Source organism: Monodelphis domestica, chromosome 2 (assembly GCF_027887165.1).
Source record: "Monodelphis domestica isolate mMonDom1 chromosome 2, mMonDom1.pri, whole genome shotgun sequence".
Lineage (NCBI taxonomy): Eukaryota > Metazoa > Chordata > Mammalia > Didelphimorphia > Didelphidae > Monodelphis > Monodelphis domestica.
The window spans coordinates 259,891,748-259,910,702 of record NC_077228.1 but is presented as its reverse complement, the minus strand read 5'-3'; the positions used below and the strand labels follow the sequence as shown (position 1 = coordinate 259,910,702).

General features: G+C 46.3%; 3 protein-coding genes across 5 annotated transcripts; 1 reads left to right on the top strand and 2 right to left on the bottom strand.

The window, feature by feature from the left end:
* Positions 1-1,966: 1,966 nt before the first annotated feature.
* Positions 1,967-13,681, bottom strand: PLD2 (phospholipase D2). 3 transcript variants are annotated; one of them, XM_056817687.1, is made up of 25 exons: positions 13,588-13,681; positions 12,606-12,715; positions 12,297-12,427; positions 12,058-12,200; positions 11,558-11,666; positions 11,367-11,432; positions 11,123-11,181; positions 10,715-10,807; positions 10,367-10,519; positions 9,681-9,830; positions 9,154-9,237; positions 8,865-8,943; positions 8,115-8,225; positions 7,567-7,737; positions 6,835-6,961; positions 6,555-6,673; positions 6,346-6,459; positions 6,159-6,263; positions 5,900-5,988; positions 5,682-5,795; positions 5,231-5,280; positions 3,863-3,997; positions 3,212-3,365; positions 3,023-3,137; positions 1,967-2,871 (listed from the first exon to the last, which is right to left on the bottom strand). In XM_056817687.1, exons 1-25 carry the CDS (start codon positions 13,596-13,598, stop codon positions 2,647-2,649), a joined length of 2,817 nt encoding a protein of 938 aa, XP_056673665.1. In that variant the 5' UTR covers positions 13,599-13,681; the 3' UTR covers positions 1,967-2,646. The 3 variants fall into 3 exon arrangements, with proteins under 3 accessions (XP_056673665.1, XP_056673667.1, XP_056673666.1); XM_056817689.1 differs by lacking the exon at positions 13,588-13,681 and adding an exon at positions 13,312-13,540; XM_056817688.1 differs by lacking the exon at positions 13,588-13,681 and adding an exon at positions 13,402-13,538.
* Positions 13,633-14,600, top strand: C2H17orf114 (chromosome 2 C17orf114 homolog). Its single transcript, XM_056817690.1, has 3 exons — positions 13,633-13,748; positions 14,067-14,179; positions 14,343-14,600. Exons 2-3 carry the CDS (start codon positions 14,107-14,109, stop codon positions 14,504-14,506), a joined length of 237 nt encoding a protein of 78 aa, XP_056673668.1. The 5' UTR covers positions 13,633-13,748; positions 14,067-14,106; the 3' UTR covers positions 14,507-14,600.
* Positions 14,601-16,739: 2,139 nt separating this feature from the next.
* On the bottom strand, positions 16,740-18,947 carry PSMB6 (proteasome 20S subunit beta 6). Its single transcript, XM_001370839.4, has 6 exons — positions 18,564-18,947; positions 18,033-18,100; positions 17,770-17,901; positions 17,513-17,642; positions 17,102-17,246; positions 16,740-16,988 (listed from the first exon to the last, which is right to left on the bottom strand). The coding sequence occupies exons 1-6, from the start codon at positions 18,684-18,686 to the stop codon at positions 16,846-16,848; spliced, it is 741 nt and encodes a 246-aa protein (XP_001370876.1). The 5' UTR covers positions 18,687-18,947; the 3' UTR covers positions 16,740-16,845.
* Positions 18,948-18,955: the final 8 nt, after the last annotated feature.

Sequence of the window (18,955 nt, the reverse complement as noted above, 5' to 3'; positions counted from 1 at the left end):
ACACACATACATATACATATATGTATGTGTATATATATAAATGTATACACACACACACACACACACACACATACATATCCACATATCCCCTAGCCCAGTGCCCTTTCTCTGAGGAGAGCAGAGTGGCCTCCTATCCCATTTTTTCCTGTTCCTCCTCCTGGTAGGAGTTAACAGTTTCTTTTGGAGATCTGTTGGGAGTACCTCTGAGGGAGAAGCTAGGGATATCTATTCTGACTCCATTTTATGATACTCCCACACTATGTGTTGGGGGAGGGAGAGAACCACACCTCTATAAACTAGCTACATACAGAATAAATAGGAAAAATTGATAAAAGTTAGTTTTCTCAACTGTAAAAACCGGTATAACAATAGCACCTATTTCAGAGTTGTTTTGAGAACCAAATGAGATATTTGTAAATGGCTTAGCACATAGTACTTAGCTACTTAATAAATGCTTATTTCCTTCCTTTCCCATAAATTTTATTGTTACTTTACAGTAACAATAGTTACTAAAGACATTGAAAATAGGACCTTGTGTACAGCTTTTTTTCTTTTTTTTAAATTGGGAATTTCCCCTTAAAATAGGGATAAGAAAAGTAGCTGCTGTGCTTGACCCCAAGGACTGATTTTATTATTTTCTTAAAACCCTTAATTTCTGTCTTCGCATTAGTACTAAGACAGAAGATTGGTAAGGGTTAGGCAATAAGTGTTAAGTGACTTGCCCACATTTGAATTGAGGTCCTCCCCAGCCCAGACTTGATGCTCTATACTCTATGCTACTTAGCTGCCCCTGCTCCCCAGACTGATTTTAACTAGAATATAGAATGCCGGGGTTTGAAAAGACTATAGAGTTTCTATATTGCCAGGTAGAAATCTAGTGACAATTGACAGAGTTGGGACAAGAATTTGTGTCTCTAGGCTCCCTGAGGGTTGACTGTACCCCTAATCAAATTCTTTAGTCAAGGAAATAGGCAGGACAAAGGAAGATATATTACTACCTACCCCTTGAAGAAAGTAGAGAGAAAAAAAGAAATACATAATCCATCCAGCTCCTATCTGGTTGCCCTGTTTCCTCCCTGCCCCACTCCAGACAGTTAACAAGGTAATGACTCCCCCTGAGGAGAGGCACTTAACTGTGCTAATGAGGCTAATTAACAGACTGTCAATTAGCACCCAAGGACCTCAGTACCTATAGTGTGGGCGGGACTCCCTCTGGTAAAGATATTTCCCTGGAGCTCTGGAGATGAGGGAGGATGTAACTTGAAATAGTGGAAACCTTCTATGATACCAACATTCTTCTTTATTTAATTTTCACTCTTAGGCTCCTTCCTTGACTCATCCATTTCCCCGTTATCTAACTGAAGTTCCTTAGTTTCCTGCACTTTTGGTGGATATGGTCTGAGGAGAATGATTAAAGAAGGACCATTATCATACCTGAAGAAGAGAAATGGAGAATTTATGAGAAGATAGGGATATTGTTGCTGCAACGAGACAGCTAGGCCATTAAAAGATTTCCCATCCAAGAGATGTTCTCTCAACACAGGAGTTTAGGTCCCATCCCATCTGAAGTGGTTCTTTTGTACATTGGAGTATTTTTGGAGAGCAGGGGGCTCTTGCAAAGACTTTCCCAGGTCTGTGATTTGATGTGTGGGTGTGGTGCAGATGAGAACAGGAGAATTAGAAAGAAGGGTGAACCAAAAACTTCCTTCCATTTTTGTCTGTTCAAAAGTTTTGTTCTAGCCCCTCACTTTCTTTTCCACTAGGGGTCACTGAATCAGCTCCTTCCTCTTCCCCGAAAGCGGATGACTGATCCTGAAGCTACAGGTTCACAAATTGAAAGAAAATGGCAGAGATGGAATCAGGGGAGAGAAAAATAGAAGGAGTTATGGGGTAAAGAAGTGGAAAGCATAGGTACAACCCTTGTTGCTTCTATCCCACAAAATGAGACTTTTTTTAAACTTTAAAATTATTTTAAAAAACCCTTTATTTATAAAATGAATATGTGCTTAACATAAAGTATTCAAGTACTCAATTAGTGTCTGTAAGCAGGCTAGGGTAAGTGATTGTGCGCCTTTAGTGGTGGGATGAACTGGGGTACTGATCAGGGCTAGAGGAAGAAGAGAAGATTGGAAGACTGGATCTTTCTCCTCCGGGATTTGAACTTAATTCAGGAAATTGAGAGAAGTAAGAGATAGGTGGGAGAGAGGCATCTCTCTGCATCATTTCTACTCCACCCCTCAACTCACTCCTCTGTTGCTCCAGGGGATAAGTTGAGGTTCCTAGAATGTCAGGGTTGGATCATCAGATTGAACCCCTTCATTCCACTGAGAAATGAAGTAACTAAGACCTTAGCAAATGACTTGTCCAAGGTCACAGCTAGCTAGTTGGTTTCAAGGCTAGGACTGGAACCCAGGTCTCCTGCCTTTCAATTCTGTATTCTATCATATTGTTTCTCCTTTTAGACATACCTCCCCAGTCCTGAGGAGTGGAGCCTTTCTATGCATCCCCAGTATTTGTGAGAGATTTGTTTGTCCTCATTTTGAGTGTGAAGAGAGAGAAAAAATGCCAGGTACAGAATTTGGTGTCCCATAGTTCTTCTCTCACTAGCCCCAACTCACCAAAAAAAGGGGGCTTGGGTATTCTGAGCTATGTCCATACTTCGAGGGGTATGACTCCCTCCTTGCTACCCAATGGAGGCAACAGTGATTCTTCCTCTAGGAATTTGAGTGGGAAATGAACAAGGTGCCCTTGGATTTGAGCGAGTTCCGAACAGGCTATCTCAGGACTAACGGTGGCCAGAGGCTCCACGCTCCCATATTCCCGAAGCACTCTAAGTGATCGAGTTGCATTGGATGGCAGGCAACGAAATATCTAGGGGATAAAAGTGAGATTGTTGAATAATTTACTTTTCCTTGACCAACTCCCAGATATCCTGCCTGCCCCCTTACCCCAGGGGAATAAATATTTCCCCCCATTATTCTACAAAACTATGTATTTTTTCTTTCCCTTTGGATATCCCAACCTGCTCATAGATGTTGGCATTTCTCTCAGCTGTCTTCTGCCACAACTGGAAGAAGGTGTCACAAACAGGATCCTGGAGATCCAGTTCAGGCTGGGACTCTGCCCCCAGGATGGTGCTGAGGGGAGAAGGAGTGTCAGATTTATTTCCATATTCCCACCCTGAGGTGACAAGGTCCTCTGTAGCCTCTACCTGAAGCAGTGTTTCCGGAGACTGAGGGCAAATCTCCCAGCCTGGTACTCTTCTCCATCCATAACAGATGGCTCCATCTCAGTGTCTTCAATCAGTACTGCTAGTTCACTGTCCCTCTTCCCTAAAAGGCTTCGGTCATTGATGTTTGCTGAACCTGGAGTAGAGCTGTCTGTTAGTGGAGGCAGTTTGAAGAAGCACTCCCTTGCCCCAACTCCTGCTGCTCCCAATCCTATTTCTCTAACTTCTCCAGTCCCTAAATTTTCCTATCCAATTTTCCCTGTTTCTGCTTCTCACTAACCCATATCCTCGCCATTCATGGGGCAAGTAGGTGGCTCAGTGGATTGAGAGCTAAGCCTAGAGACAGGAAGTCCTGGGTTCAAATATGACCTCAGATACTTCCTGCCTTTCTGCCTTGGAACCAATACACAGTATTGATTTTTAAATGGAAGATAAGGATTTCAAAACATTACCATTCTCTTCATTGGTCTTTCTTCCTTTCTCTGTGCCTCTACCTCAAACCTCCTGAATGCTACTTGCACTAACTCCTCCAGTCCCTTGATATTCCCCATCTAGCCATGCCCTTCCCCAAATTTGACCCCTGAAGCTTCCTCTCTCCATCTCCAGCCTCTATTCCTTCAGATGTTTCCTGACCTATGATGACTGTCCTGTCATCGGCAATGAGCAACTTGCTATGGATGTAGATGAGCTCAGACATCAGCTTTTCACCCAGCTCTCCATGGGTTCGGAGCCCACACACTGACACATAGTCTCGCCATGTTGTACCCACTGGGACATGTACAAGAAGGAGAAACACAGGAAAGAGGCAAAGATTAGCTTATGTAAAGACAGCTGGAGCCACCTCTTTACCCTTTCCTTGCCTTTAGAGGACCTTTCCCCCAACCTTGCTGTTACAGGGATATAATGGAAAGGACATTGGGTTACGAGTCAGATCAGCTGGGTTTGAACTCTGGCTCTGTTATTTACCAGATATGTGACCAAACAAGTCACTTAATTTCTCTGGGTCTATGTTTCCTCATCTATAAAATGGGGGAATGATAATACCTGTACTTTCTACATAACGAGGTTTTTATGAGGAGCAGATGAGATCTGATCATATACAATAAAGGGCTATAAAAATGTCAGCTATTCTTCAGACAACATGGTACCATGGAAAAGGACCTGGCTTCAAATCCTACCTCTGTCATGTGTTATCAGTTACTCAGGAAAGTCACTTAATCTCTTTAGACCTCAGTTTCCTCGTCTATAAAATAAAGGGTTTCTTCCAACTCTAACTCTATATGATCCTATGAAAAGTTTTTATTAACCTTTGTCACTGTAGGGCAGCTAGTGGATAAAACAGTAGAGACAAACCCAGGCCTTAAGTCAGTTCATATCCATCCTTAGAAACTAGCTGGGCAAGTCACTTAACTTTGTGTTGGCCTCAGTTTCCTCATCTACAAAATGAGCTGGAGAAGAGAGGGGCTGGGTGGCTCACTGGATTGAGAGTCAGGGGGTGGGGGAAGTTCTGGGTTCGAATGTGATCTTAGATACTTTTTAAAATTGTATTTAATTGATTAATTAAGAAAAATTTTCCATGGTTACATGATTTATGTTCTCTCTCCCCTCCTCCCACCCTCCCTCCCATAGCCAATACACTAATCTATTGGATTTTATGTGTCAAGATACTTTCTAACTATGTGACCCTGGGTAAGTCATATAACCTCCACTGCCTAGCCCTTACCATTCTCCTGTCTTAGAAGCAATAACACAATATTGATTCTAAAATGGAAGGTAAGTGTTTTTTAAAAATGGCAAACTGCTTCAGTATATTTGCCAAGAATACTCCCAATGGGGCCACCAAGAGTTAGACATGCCTGAATAACAACAGTCCTTGTAGAAGACTACTTTCAGACTGATACAAGATCAACAGTCACATGGAGAAATATTCACTCTCCCTATCCCAGCTTCTCCCACTACTTCCTACTTCCTCTAGGACTCTCCCCAACTACCATCACTCACTGGCAGCTTTTAGTCGATGCAGGATTGAGTATTCACCACGACAAAGAGTCCTGGGGGAGAAGTCACAAGGAGAGATCAAAATCAGGGGAAAGAGCTGATCCTGAGAAGGGGGGAAGAGTCAAGAGGAAAGGGAAGGAGTTGAGAAAGAACGGGATTGTTTGAAGAGAGAAGGTGGGTGGGCAGCTAGATGGTTCAGTGGATTAAAAGCCAAGCCTAGAGATGAGAGGTTCTGAGTTCAGATTTGGCCTCAGACACTTTTTAGCTATGTGAGCCAGGGCAAGTTACCTAACTCTTATTATTGCCTAGCCCTTATTGCTCTTCTGCATTGGAACCAATACACAGTCGTGATTCTAAGATGGAAGGTAAGTGTTTAAAAAAAAAGGGGGAAGAGTCAAGGAAACAGAAGGGAAAAATTAAGAGGCAAGAAAGGGCAGGTGGTTATGTATCTGACCTGTAGGTGAAGTGCAGAATAGCTTGGATAGCATTTCCACCACCTGTGGAGATATCACCTTCAAACCCAGGGAGCAGGGGGAGTAGCACATACACCCGAAACCGCTGCTGTTGCCTGTAGAAAGGGGTGTGGGGTGATAGCTGGACACCTCTGATGAACTAGGCTACTTGGACCTAACCCTGCCCCTTTATATCCATCCACTCATCCAGAGGACTTACTTGTGGGCTCTGAGAATCCTCTCCACAATAGCATCTCCCACTGTGTTTAGAACTGTCCGTCCATCTGAGCAGCTGATGAAGAACTGATTCTGGTAGGACATGGGGTTTAATGGGCAAGGAATAGGGAATAAGCAATATAGCCTACCTCCCCTAATTCTCTAGTTTCCCAATCTCTGTCATCCCCACTCAGTGATACTCTCTGAAATCCTGGTCTCTTGTTCTTGACAAAACCCTAATTCTCCACTTTAGCCCCACCCACCTCAATATAGATAAAGTGACGACTCTCCCGAATAGTATGTAGGTATGCATTGAGGATGGAGCTCTCAGAGGTCCCAGCTGACCAACGATCTACTGATCGAAGGACCTAGGAGACAAGAAGGAAAAAAAGGAGGTCCTAGAACTTTGGGGAGAAGGCTCTTACACTCTGAGGAAGGGAGCTGTCTCACCTGTACAGTGACACATTGCCCTCCAGGGAGAGCAAATGGTAACTGGTTAGCTGTGTTGGTTGACTTGGGCAGCAGATATGGGTATGGAGGAATTTTGTACTTGGCCTTTGTGGTCTAAAATTTAGAGACAGGAGAGAGAGTCAGTGGAACTAACACTGGCCTCCTTTTTCCCTCCCCCAGATCAACCTTTTTCCCCCGTGAAGGGAAACCTTGGTAAAATTCCAACGCTGGATGAAATGTCGAGCAAGGTCTCTTGCTGCTGAACCGTGGACTACAACCCCAACATCTCTCCATGGCATCCGGGGCATTGTCTCTCTGTCAATGAAATCTAGGGGACCCCAAAGGGTAGAAATCAAAGAGGGGGCCCTGAAGCCAGTTTCTAAACATACACATAATAGAGCAAGGGCAACAGGGAGATCATGCTTGCTCTAGAGAAGGTTGCCTTGATCTGAATTTTGGACTTGGGACTGTAGAGGAGAAATCTCTCACCCTCAAAGGGCCGGTCCAGTTGTACCCAATCCTTGGTGATGAAATTGCTGTAATCCTTGCCCAGCCAGAACATTTGGTTGTGGGAGAGGTCAGGGGCAACGGGAACACTTGAGCATGGGCTGGGCAGCTGTGTGAGGAAAGACCCAGCCCAGGGGGGGCTGTGAGAAACCCAGCCCAGGGACAGGGTCATAGGAGCCAAAGTCATGGGAGAGGTGTAACCAGACAGAAACAGGGAAACATAAGACAGAGACACTGAGAGAAAGGAAAAGACAATAAGAGATTGGAAAAAAAAAGGGAATATTGATGATCACACCCTCCTGCTCCAAGCTTCCCAACCCAAAGGGGCAAAAGGACAGAAAGATCTGCCCTAGGATGTGGTGACATCAGAAGGGCTCTTGGATTGAATTGCCTGTTGGCTCTGGGAAGGGTAGGGAAGGGAGGGAGGGGGATAAGTCTGATCATATAACATAGGAAAACTTGTGAAAATTTCTTATTTAGCCAACTGTCTAAATAAATAAATAAGTAGGGATCTTGGAGAACCAGAAGGTTGAGAATAAGGGTGATCCTTGATGACAGGAGAGGACTACAAGTACAAACAGAGGAAGTGGAATTGGGAAGGACAAGGTGGAGTTGGGCTTCAAGGTTAAGAAAGGAGGTTCAGGGTCAGGGATCATCCTAGGAGGAGGAGAAGTGGAATGTGCGACTATGAGGGGAATACCAAGCAAAATTTACCTGGGGGGTGGTAGTTCCATTATAGCCCTCTAGGTCAGTGATCCGGTAGTGCAGATCATCCCATCGACCATAGGCAAGGTCAAGCCCTCCCATGAAAGCCACCACTTGGTCCACAATCAGCAGCTTCTCATGGTGGGCCCACAACGTCACATTGTCTGGGTGACGCATCACCTGGAAAGAGCAGGAAAAGGAGAAGCAAACAAGATTTGGGAAGAGACAGGATCTCAATGCATTGGGGCAAGTGGAAAAAGCTACATTGTTTATGCTAAGAGCACTATTCTTGTAGTCAAGACTGTGACTATGGGCAAGTTCTTTAACCTATCTGAAAATCAGTTTTTTACCTATACAATGAATAATAATTATGCCCTCTCCCCAATGTTTTGAGGAAGGCATTCTGTAAAGCTTAAAGTGCTATAAAAATGATTTATGATTACTTCAATATGTGGGCTTGAGGAAAGTGGAAGTTAGAGACAAAGAAGGAGTGGACATGGTGAAGTCAGGAATAAGGAGCAAGGGAGGACAAGAAGGCCAAGGGATGAGGGAATCACCTTAACATTAGGGTGCAGCTGCATCAAAGCCTTCTTGCTGTAGCCACTGTTGATACCCAAGGCCAATTCTACTTCCTTAAACAGTAACACAGAAATCCGAACACCCTCCTCCTAATTGTGGTGGAAAGGGAAACAGCTGTCAATGGAAAATGCCTTGGAAAACCATTCTCTTGCCTCATTTTGTTCTCACCCTTTGGCTCTCCTCTCTACTATCCCCTTTTCGGAGCCTCAAAACTTTGACTCCAATAAATTCAATTGAACAAATGTTCATTAAGCTCCTAGTGTGTCAGGGGATATAAAGATGAAAAAGTGACACAATCCCAATCCTCCATATATACTAAATAATCTTGTAGGAAGTTACCAAATAGGATTTAATACCATACTACTACACATAAACATATCCCACAGATGAGAAAACCAAGATCCAAAGAGAAAGAGTGACTTGTTTAGGTTACACAGGTAGTAAATAGCAGAACTATAATTCACACCCAGGTCATCTGACATATCCAATGTACAAATTTGTTATAATGTGATGGGGCAAGAGAGGAATTAAGACATGGTACCCTAAGAAAATCTGAGAAGGATTTTTATGAATCCTTTACTGTGAAAGATACAATTAATACTATACAATTAATGGTCCAAAGCCTGATCACCTGGACAGGGCCAGGTGTTCTTACCCTATTCTCATTCTATAAGCACTTCCCTCCTATAGGCTTTGTCCCCTTTGTATGCCAGTCCCAGTGCCCTTACTGCCTTCTTTTTGAGCATAACATCCAGTCTCCAGTCATCAGAATGGGCTGGACGCTTCAAATAAATTTCAGGACTCAACCTGGGAATAAGTAAAAATAGGACAAGTCAATACCGTGGAAGTCCCAAAGGTCCTCCCCCATTACCCTCTGGTATCTTTGACTCCTTGACTAATCTTCCTCTAATCTGATCCAGCCTTATAGCCCCTGTGGCCCCCCTGAACCAGCTCTCATCATAATCGCATCTGAAATCTATCCAGGTGTTCCACAGTCCTCTGATTACCATTACTTACCACCAATCTGCAATGAAAATCTCCTCCCTGGCCTGAAGAATGGCATCAGCCACAGCTGCAAAGTAACCAGCTCCATTAACAAACCTAGAGGAAGTGTGAGGAACAGAGTGGAAATCAGGGGGTCCAGAAAGCCGAAGAAAAGATCATGGAGGGGTCAGATTGGGGTGTGTGATAATGGACTAAGGAGACAGAGAAGATAGGAGAAAGTCAGAACAGATGGGACAGAATAGAATGGGATCAGAACCCAGAGAGAAGTCAAAGAAATGAGATTAGGGGAACAGGAGACGATAGAAAGGAAAGAGAAAGCAGGACATTTGATCAGAGAGGGTCTGAAAAGAAGGAGGAATGGGGACAGGAAGAAGTGGGTAGAGGAAAATTAGAGGTAGAAGGTGGTAAGAATGGGGTTAGAGGTCAGAATGAGGAGGGGGGTAGAGAGAGGTCAGGGAGGGTAGAGAGAAGACAGAGAGGGGGTAGAGGAAAGTCAGAGAGGATAGAGGATGGTAAGAGCAGATAAAGGAAGGTCTTACCATCTGGCCAGCGTCCCTGGCCTGAGTGGAGCATAGCTCTGGTGTCTGTGTAGTTGTAAGAAGTCACGACCCTGACCCTGAGCTAGTTCTGTGATTTCCTGACCCCACCATCGAGCCTGCCGGTAACTGTTACACTTGAGGATCAGGGACCTAGGACAGTGATAAAAACAGAGCCCAATTGCTGATACTCCCAACTGCTGTCTATCATCCTCTTAGCTCCAGCTCCATGCCTCTACTCCCAGAAAACAATTTTTCCCTTTTAAGCAATAAAATGTGCAACCAGGACAACATAGTCATCTTTCTGATCCTCATCTACAACTCTATCTCTGTATCTATGAAGGGTAAAGAGCATCTAGGATGTGGAGATGAAGTTATTCTTACCCTACTTCCCCCTCCCATTCTGGACCAGGCTCAGAAAATAGTCTCAACCTTTGTCACTGGTCTGGGGCTTGGCATATGATGGACAATATATTAATGTAAAAATTAGGGAAGGACACTCTTCTTCCCTTTAGTCTGTGCACCAGGTTTCCATCACCCACTCCCATCGTACCTGTCTTGGCTGAGTCCTCCTAATATCCCTATGCCCCTTCTATTTTTATTCACCCAACTTCCTCAGATATGTGACCATGTTCTCCAATCTCTCCCATTCATCCCAATGTTGGCATTAGTTGGCACTGGTCCCTGACCTGTGAGAAGTGTCGATTCGGACCCCATAACGTGCTTCTGTGCTCTGTTTCCCAACCTGGACCTCAAATCCAGGGTCAAAAAGCTGGACAAAGGAGATAGAGCCTGTCTCTGGACGCATGTACAACAAGAAGGAGTCTTTTACCACTAGCCACCTGGAGAAAAGAATGAGTTGTGATTAGTGACCCAGGAATCTGGTCAGTCCCACCCTGACCCCAGCTTTATCATTAACTGTTGCTCTGAAGGAAACTACATAGATGTCTTGTCACCTATCTCCCATTTCCTTCATGGATTTATTGCCCCACTCTCCTGACCCCTCAATGACCAAGAAATCTGGCCCCTCGATTCACCTTTTGGACCATCGGTAACAAACTTGACCTCGTCCACAGCAGGTAAAACCAGGGACTCGGTGACCACCTGAGCGCTTTCGAATCAAACCTTCCCTGTGGGGGCCACAAGTTAAAGAGATTTACTAGTCCTAGACGGGTTTCCAATACTGTCCTAGTTGTCCAAGGTGGAAGGAGTGGGGCAACAGTGGTTAGGGTATTTTTGGAAAGGGAGTAATAAGAATGAGGTATGAAAAGGGAGCTAAAAGAAATAGAATGATAGTGTTAGAAGTGAAAGGCTCTCAAAAATCATTTAGTTTAACTCCCTCATTTTACAAAGGAGGAAATAGAAGCCCAGAGAGAAGTGACTTGTCCAAAGTCACAAAGAAAGTTGGTGGTACTAGAAGCTGTGGGAGTATCAGGGTTACTCACAATCCTTTGGGACCAAGGTCAGGTATGAAGGAGAAGGGACTGACCTCTAGAAACTCTGTCTAATAGAGGAAGAAAAAATATCAGAAGACCCAGAAAATCTAGCTTTGCCAGAGTCCAATCCCCAATGCCCTCAGGATCTAGACTTCTGGCCTCCCAACACCCACTATCCTCATGGACCAAAGCATCTGTTCCCTGGTTTTTAATGCCCTCAAGGATCAAGGTTTCTGGCTCAGGGCCACCTCACCATGGCATGGTAGTTGCGGTAGAATGAAATGGCCAGGAGGTGGTTGAGATAATTTTCTAGGTATTTCTAGAGTAAAATAAGAAAGGGAAGAAGATGTAGCTGAGAGAAATTTCCATACCATGGTTTTGCCAGGTTCACTGTCCCCTTCCTTGTCTCTTGCCACTACCCCTAGGCAAGTAGTTAGACTGTACCTGTTTGCTGGCTCTGTGTCTGGAGGAGCCCTCAGAACCTACTCTGGGCAAAGAGGGAATTTCCGCTGTAGCAGCAGCTTCTTGGGAAGGGGAGTAGGCAACTGCAAACCTGGTGGTTGTAAGGTTGTAAGGAGGTGGTGGTGGTTATAAATCATATAGGGACTGGGAAGAGACCAAACATTATGCTACTTGAGTCACTGAGGAGAGAAGTGACTGCCAACATTTCTAGGTAAGGAGGGTTAGCAGTATGTGACTACCATGGCCTTGGTCTTGAGGCTCTTTTGGCAGAGGCAGGAGGATGGAGGGGTTTGGGGTAGTGAGCCTAGAATATGGCAGGAGTAAAATAAGGTATCCAGCCATGGCTGAGTGTCAGGAGCCCCGGGTATATATGTGTGATTGGTAGGGGAATAGGAGGTGGGATGGGGTGGGACAGTAAAGAGGAAAAAGAAAGGGCTTGAGCCCTTTCTGGGAACCTGAAGATGGTCCCATCCTCCTCTCACCGGGCCAGAGGAAGGAGACTCATCAAAACTTTGTGTCTCAGCAGGTCTCGATGAAGCTCCTGGAAATTTCGGAATTTCTTTTTCGTTGTCCACGTGAAATCACCATGAGAGAGTTGGACGGAGTAAAGTGTACACGTGCCCACCTTTGAGTTCCAAGTGCTAGGTGTCAGGTTCCTTCTTCTCTAGGTTCCCCTCCCCCCAGCCATATACATGACTACCCTTTACCCCCCCCCCCCAACCTTGGATCCACTGGTGTATCTCTCAGTGCCTACAACTTGTGCAATAACAGGAACTCCAGGGGCAAAAACTGTGGGATGATTCCTCAGGGGCTGAAGGTTATAGATGGTCAAGAAGTGATGCATCCGGTCAGCTGGTGGGGTGGGGAGGAGAGATGGAAGTCAGAGGAGCTTAGAGCCCAGTACCCTGACCTCCATATTTTTCCCCATGGTCCCCATCCTTAGATCCCTTGCTTCCCCTTCCTCTTCCCATTCCTATGAATGGACACAGCTCCTATGCACTGTACTGCCCCCATTTTCTGTCCAGATTACCTGGATCTTCCCCTTCTTTCAAGGTGTCCAATTCATCCGGTTCCATCTGGAGCTGCCTGGAGTCGAGGCCATCAACTCCAGGGAACATTCTCTCTGGATTTGACATCATACTGGATAGCAGACCAAGAGATCTCAGGAAGGTAGGGTTCTTCCCTCAAGACTTCTAGGTTTCCAGATTTCCTTCCTCCATTAGGTAAGCCCCTCTTTCAGACTGACTCTTCCTTCTCTGATCCCCCCACTGGATATTTTTTCCCTTTATCGCTGGTCCCAAACTTCCATCTTACCCTGAGTTTGACATTCTTCTGCTGCCCTTTCTCTCTAGTCATAACCTTGACACCCCAAATTCTGGTCTCCCTTGCTGATCCATCCCCAGCCCCCTCCGTCTCTCTCCTTCCTTCTCACCACCCACTTCCCCAGTACCCATTCTCTTAACTCTCCTCGGGAAGAGGGGGAGGGAACCAGAACGTGAGAGAAAGCACGGAGCCCAGCACAGGATGTCTCAGAACTAGGGCAGAGAAGGGGCCCTGGGAAAGAGGGGTGGGGGAAGGGGGAAAGCGGAGGAGCAGCAAGGAGAGTTGCTGAGGGGCAAGTGCCTCTGGCATAAGGCAGGTTGCCGGGCAGAGGCTTTTAGAGGCATGGGGTGAACACGAGACGTGGTTCGGGGAAAGGGTGGGGTATGGCAATCAATGAGGAAGTTGTGCTTTACCTCCCAAACTGGGAAGGGAGGGAAATCCCAAAGTCTCATAAACGCAGCTGGGCCCTAGTTCCAGTCCCCCCAGGACCCGTAGTCCCTCACCACTCAGAGTCAGAACTGGATGCGGGATGCCAGCGGATCAGACGCCCGAGCAGACATCCCGAGCGGGACTTGTTGGGCCGGACCCGGCCGGGGGAGCAAACGGGGATGATTACACCGGCCTCACCCTCCGGGGCGGGACAGAACTGGGAGTCAGAGGGGGCGGGGCGCTCTCCCCCGAAGCCTTACCTCCTCGGCATTCTTGTCCGTCCTGTTTCTTCTCTCCTTCTCCAGGGCCCTCCATCTCGTGGGGGAAGACCGCAGTAGTGGAATGGTGGCAGAAACCGAGTGCGAAGTGCAAAGCGAAGGGAAGAATGAAAGCACTTGTCCGCATTTCTGTGTGTCTTTAGGTATCCGTCTCCGTGTGGAGAGTTAAATTTCTGTCTCTCCTGACATTCTCTCCCCAACACTCCCTACTTCCTTGGGGAAATGCTAAATTCGAGTGTTTCAGTTGGGGGAGTTGAAAAGGAACCCCTTTCCTCTACCTTCCCCATGCCTTATCTAACCCAGCGATGCCCTCTGCCTCCGCCCCCTCCCCATCCATGCTGGAGCCTATAATCACTGAGGCGCCTGTCTGAGGTTAAGTGGTAGTCTGACTACTGAAAAGGGGGGTTTGGGGGCTGGCAATAAAAATGCCATCCTAACGTCAAGCTCCCCCTCCCCTCCAGCCCAATACTCCTTCCCTATCCACCCCCTCTCAGTCTCAAGATGGGTCTGAAAGGGCAATGGTGTTTTCCTTGGTCTGGGCCCCGGAGACATCGAGGGAACCAAAGGGGGACAGGTACTGTCTAAAAAGAGGGAAGAACATAGAGGTTTGGGTTGGGGGGATGGCCATTGTAGTTTGAGAAGGCAAAAGGAGGATCTGGCCAACTCTCCCAAACTCCTGTCTCCCTGTTGTCACTCCAACTTCTGACTATTTTTCTCCCACTTCCTTTCTCCTATAGCCCTGACTTTGGCCTCCCACCCAGACTCTAATCAGGCCAGGGAGCACCCCCTGCCTGGAGGAGGACCCACTCTAGGAGAAGGTGCCTACTTCAGCAGCAAAGCTCGACTCTCCTTCCGTCACCAGCTGCATGCCACAACCTCAGCCAATGATTCTACCAACTGAAGTCTGGTGGGGATCTGCAACTCCTAGGTAGTGGGCAGTAGTGGGCAAATCTGGCCCTACATGTACCACTTCTTAGTAAATCTATTCAGTGGTAGCCAAGTTTGTGTTGGTATTTGTTGGGGGGCGGGGGGGAAACTCCTAGAAATCACTTTGGCTGAGTGACAAAAGATGGAGAAGACCTACTGATAACTGCTTCAAATCTAGGTGTGGCTTGTAGGAAGGGGTGGAATGGGGAGGAGCTGGAGTGGGAATTAGTGAAGGGCTGGGTTAACCCAGATGAGTTGAAGAGATAAAATGATATTGATTTAATAATGAGGGAATCTGGGAAACCAGTCTTCACAACCAGGAAAGATGTGCAGTTTCTTTACTTAGTTTAATCTCTTCCTCCTACTGAATTTAATTACTTTCCTGCTCACTCCAGGAAGCTACCCCCATTAGCAATTGTGTGAATCACCGGGAAGGGAATGTGTTATGATATCACCCCTTCATTTCATATGTGGATTTGTCCTAAATTGGTTTACAGCTTAGCTCCAAGCATTATCACCTCCAAAGAGTGCTTCTGGACACACAGGCCCTGGAATAGTCAGACTTACCCTACCATATTCCTAAGTACTAGGGATATACAGCTGGTGGAAGGGTGAGAGAACAGAGGAGGGGCCCAGAACTCCATTGTTATTCTTCTAGGATTAGTGCTTTAAGGAAGGGGGAAGTCCCAAATTTAACCCTCTACTAAAAATCCTGGGACTGATAACAGGTCTCCAAGAGGGAGGAAGCAGAGTTGATGGAATCATAGGACCTCTGGAAAGGATGTCAAGAGCATAGATCTGCCCATGTGAAGTAAACTGTTATTTCCATTGCATGTGAAAATTCTGATCCTTACTACCCTCTGTAAGCCCCAAAATGTTTTCTACATTTTGTAAATGAGATAGAAAGCTATGGTGGCACAAGTGCTAAATTGTTCTGAAATTGCTAATTGTCCAGAACCTTGTTGAAGACCCACCTGTACCCAACAACTGTGACTGCAGGTGAATCACAATCTCAGGGCTCTAGGCAACTAAGGCTAAGCAGTTTTAGAAGGTGCCAACCTGCACTGGTATTTTTCTTATATTAGTTTCTATAGCCAGTAAAAACACAAGTCCATTTCTTGATCCTATGCAGATGAGCAAACTGAAGATCAGGGATTAAATGACTTTTCTATAGTCACACAGCTAATAAATGTTGAAAGTGAGTTTTGGACCCAAGTTATCTCCATACTCCATGTGGGGATGGGAAGGGAAGTCCTACTATGTGAGTAAAGTACTATTATCCTCATTTTAGAGATGAAGACATTGAGGCACAGAGGTTAAGCCCAGGGAGTTACAAAGCTAGTATATACAGCCATTGGATTCAGGTCTTTCTCACACTAGGCCCAGCACTCTTATCCACTTCATCACTTGGTCCACTGTTCTTACTTTTCAACTGCTCCCTTTTGAAATGACTAGATAGGTTTCCCTGAGGTGTGTCTTCAGTTCCTCTTTCCCTTCATCAGTTCACCCACATGTGACTCAGTGTATGTAAAGAAAAAAAAAAGGGTGGTAAGTAGGCTAAATACACTGGTAGAAAGGAAAAAAACACACAATATTTGTTCTTCTAAGATCTGAGATTCAATCCTAGTTTTACCTTACTTTTTAATGTAACTTTTAGCTTGTTTCCCTCCATTCAAGGGAGATGGACCTGATAAAAGTTCTCTCCAGATCTGACATTGTGTGGCTTTATAGGTCACTACTGGTCTGAAAATGGGCTATAGACTAGAATGTTTTGAAAAATGTTTAACCCTTTCATGTAATTCTCCTCTCCTCTTGTTCCTCTTACCTCTTGTGTCTATTCTTCTTTTCCTGATTCTGAGGAATCCCAACTCCCCACCTCCCCCAAATCCCAGCCACAGAACTGCCAAAGCTCTTTAGGGGTGGAGAGAGGGGAAGGAGGTGATGGATCAAGGAAGAGGTTCAGTTAATTACAGATTAAGACTATGAGGGGGCAGCTGGGTAGCTCAGTGGATTAAGAGCCAGTCCTAGAGACGGGAGGTCCTAGGTTCAAATCTGGCCTCAGCCACTTCCTAGCTGTGTGACCCTGGGCAAGTCAATTGACCCCCATTGCCTAGCCCATACCACTCTTCTGCCTTGGAGTCAATACACAGTATTGACTCCAAGACGGAAGGTAAGGGTTTAAAAAAAAAAAGAATAAGACTATGAACTCTCTCCCCATGACCAAAAGTTTATTGAATCTTGGGTATATATGGGGATTGGCTTATGGCTAGGGGAAGAGGGAACACAGAGAGAATGAGGAGGAGGTAGCAGATCTCAGGCTGAAGGATAGGTGGTACTAGGGAATTGGGGAAGCTGGTCCCCCATAAGCACCTGCCGTTCCACTCCTTTCTCAGTAATTGCTGCCAACCGGATAACACCACCACTTGAGCCATCTCGATCCATGGCCAAAGCAAGAGCTGGGAAAGAGAAAAAAGCAAATAAAAAAAATAAAAGAGGAGAGAAAAATACAAGAGCCAAACTTGAAAAGGTAAGAGAATAAATAAGTAGGCCTAGAAGCCAATATCCTTACCATTAGCAGTGAACTGAAGACACTGTTTTTCATTCATACCCTCTCGATAGGAGGCATCAACATAGCCATAGATGTAGGAGCTCCCTGAGCCCCCAATAGAGAAAGGCTGCCGAACCATCATACCTCCCATGGGTACTGAGTATACCTAAAATTGTGAGATACAGGAAAAAAAATAACCATTCCAAAGACCACTAACATATCTGAAAGACATACAGACAGACACTGAGCAGCCTTAGGGGAGACAATCACTTAAGAAGATCCTATTGTAAAGTTTGGAAACCAAAAAAGGGAAAGAAATGAAAAGGCAAGACCAAGCCAGTGACTCAGATGAAGTATAGTATCTGGGAAATGAGGTCAAAGGATATGACTTTACTGTTCTAGACTCCCCTAAGAAGGATTCAGGGGTCTAACCTGTCCCCCCTCACGGGGATCCCAGCCAGCAACGATGATCCCAGCCATGAGATCCTCTCGGTAACGGTAACACATCTCCTTAAAGAGGTTAGCAGCTGTGTGCACCAGGGGAGGCTCATTCAGTTCAATGCTATGAGGTTCAAGATAAGGAGCCGTTAGTGCCTGATTAACTCAGACTTGAACCCCTCTCAACCCCCAGACCTTTCTTTCTTCAAAAGACTCAAGCATCTTCCTTCCTGCACCCAACCTGTCACCACCTGTGGAAACTTAGTTGATAGGTGACTGCATCAGCTACAGCCTGGGTGTCAGCTGCAGAACCAGAACGGCAGCAGAAGATCCGATCATGGATAGGGGTCAACTTGTCTGTTACTCGGTTGGCAATATATGACCTACACAAAAAATGATAGTCAAGAAACAAGGAACACAACTCCCAGTGCCACTTTTGTTCTTACCCCCCTCAGGCTTAGGTAAGGGAGATTCCAAGCCCATCTCCAGACCAGATAAACAGTCAAGCACTCACCCAGTGGTTGTCCGGGAGTCAGCTCCAAGGACCACGCCCCCATCAAACTGCACAGCCATGATAGTCGTCTGGGGGTAATAATAATAGCAAACATTTATACAGCCTCTACTATGTGCCGAGCACTAGGCAAAGTGCTTTACAAACCTGGGTAAGGTAGGGGAGGTTAAAACTCCTACCCTCTTCACCGATGCTCAAGACCTGCCACCCCAGTACCGCAAAGTTTCAGGGTGGGTTTTTTACCACGCCTCCCCCACCATGTCCCTGCCATTACCCTAGGATGCCCCCAAGTATCCCGGCGTGCTCCGCGCCCCCGCTGCTCCAGTGAATTCCATGCTCGATTGCCAAAGTCTTCATGAACCACTCAGGCGGAAGCCAGGGAAGACCCTCCCCCCACTCCGCGGAATCCTGGGGCTCTCCCTCGCCTCTAGACCCGTCTTCCCACCGTCCCTCTCCCTCCCGGTTCCTTGCAGTCCCCATCAGCCCCGCACACTCCACACAACCCTTTCCCGGCCCAGCCCTGGCCAGACTCACCCCAGTAGAGACGCCCTTGTTCCCCCAATCCGGAGAGAGGCCCATGGGCCCATAGCTTGGGGCCGAGCACGGTCCGCAAGCCGAAGCCATTACTCTGTGAATCTGGAGACGCTGGTCCGGCATCGTCGGAAAGCAACTGCCGCAAAATGCTCGGTCAGCGCCGGAAAGCGGCACTAGTGGGGAGGCCGACTGTAAGGATTCCTGCGTGCCGGGTCGTTGTGTGACGCTAGGAGGCTGTGCGAACCTGCCGCTCACGTTGCGTGGGGAGGGGTTAGGAGTTTCGAACTTGATTCGTTGGAATGAAGTTTATCAGATATTCAGAGATGGAATAATGAAGTTTTAGGAGAAGATGGGTGGAATAAAATGCTGAAACAATAAATGTGACTCCCATC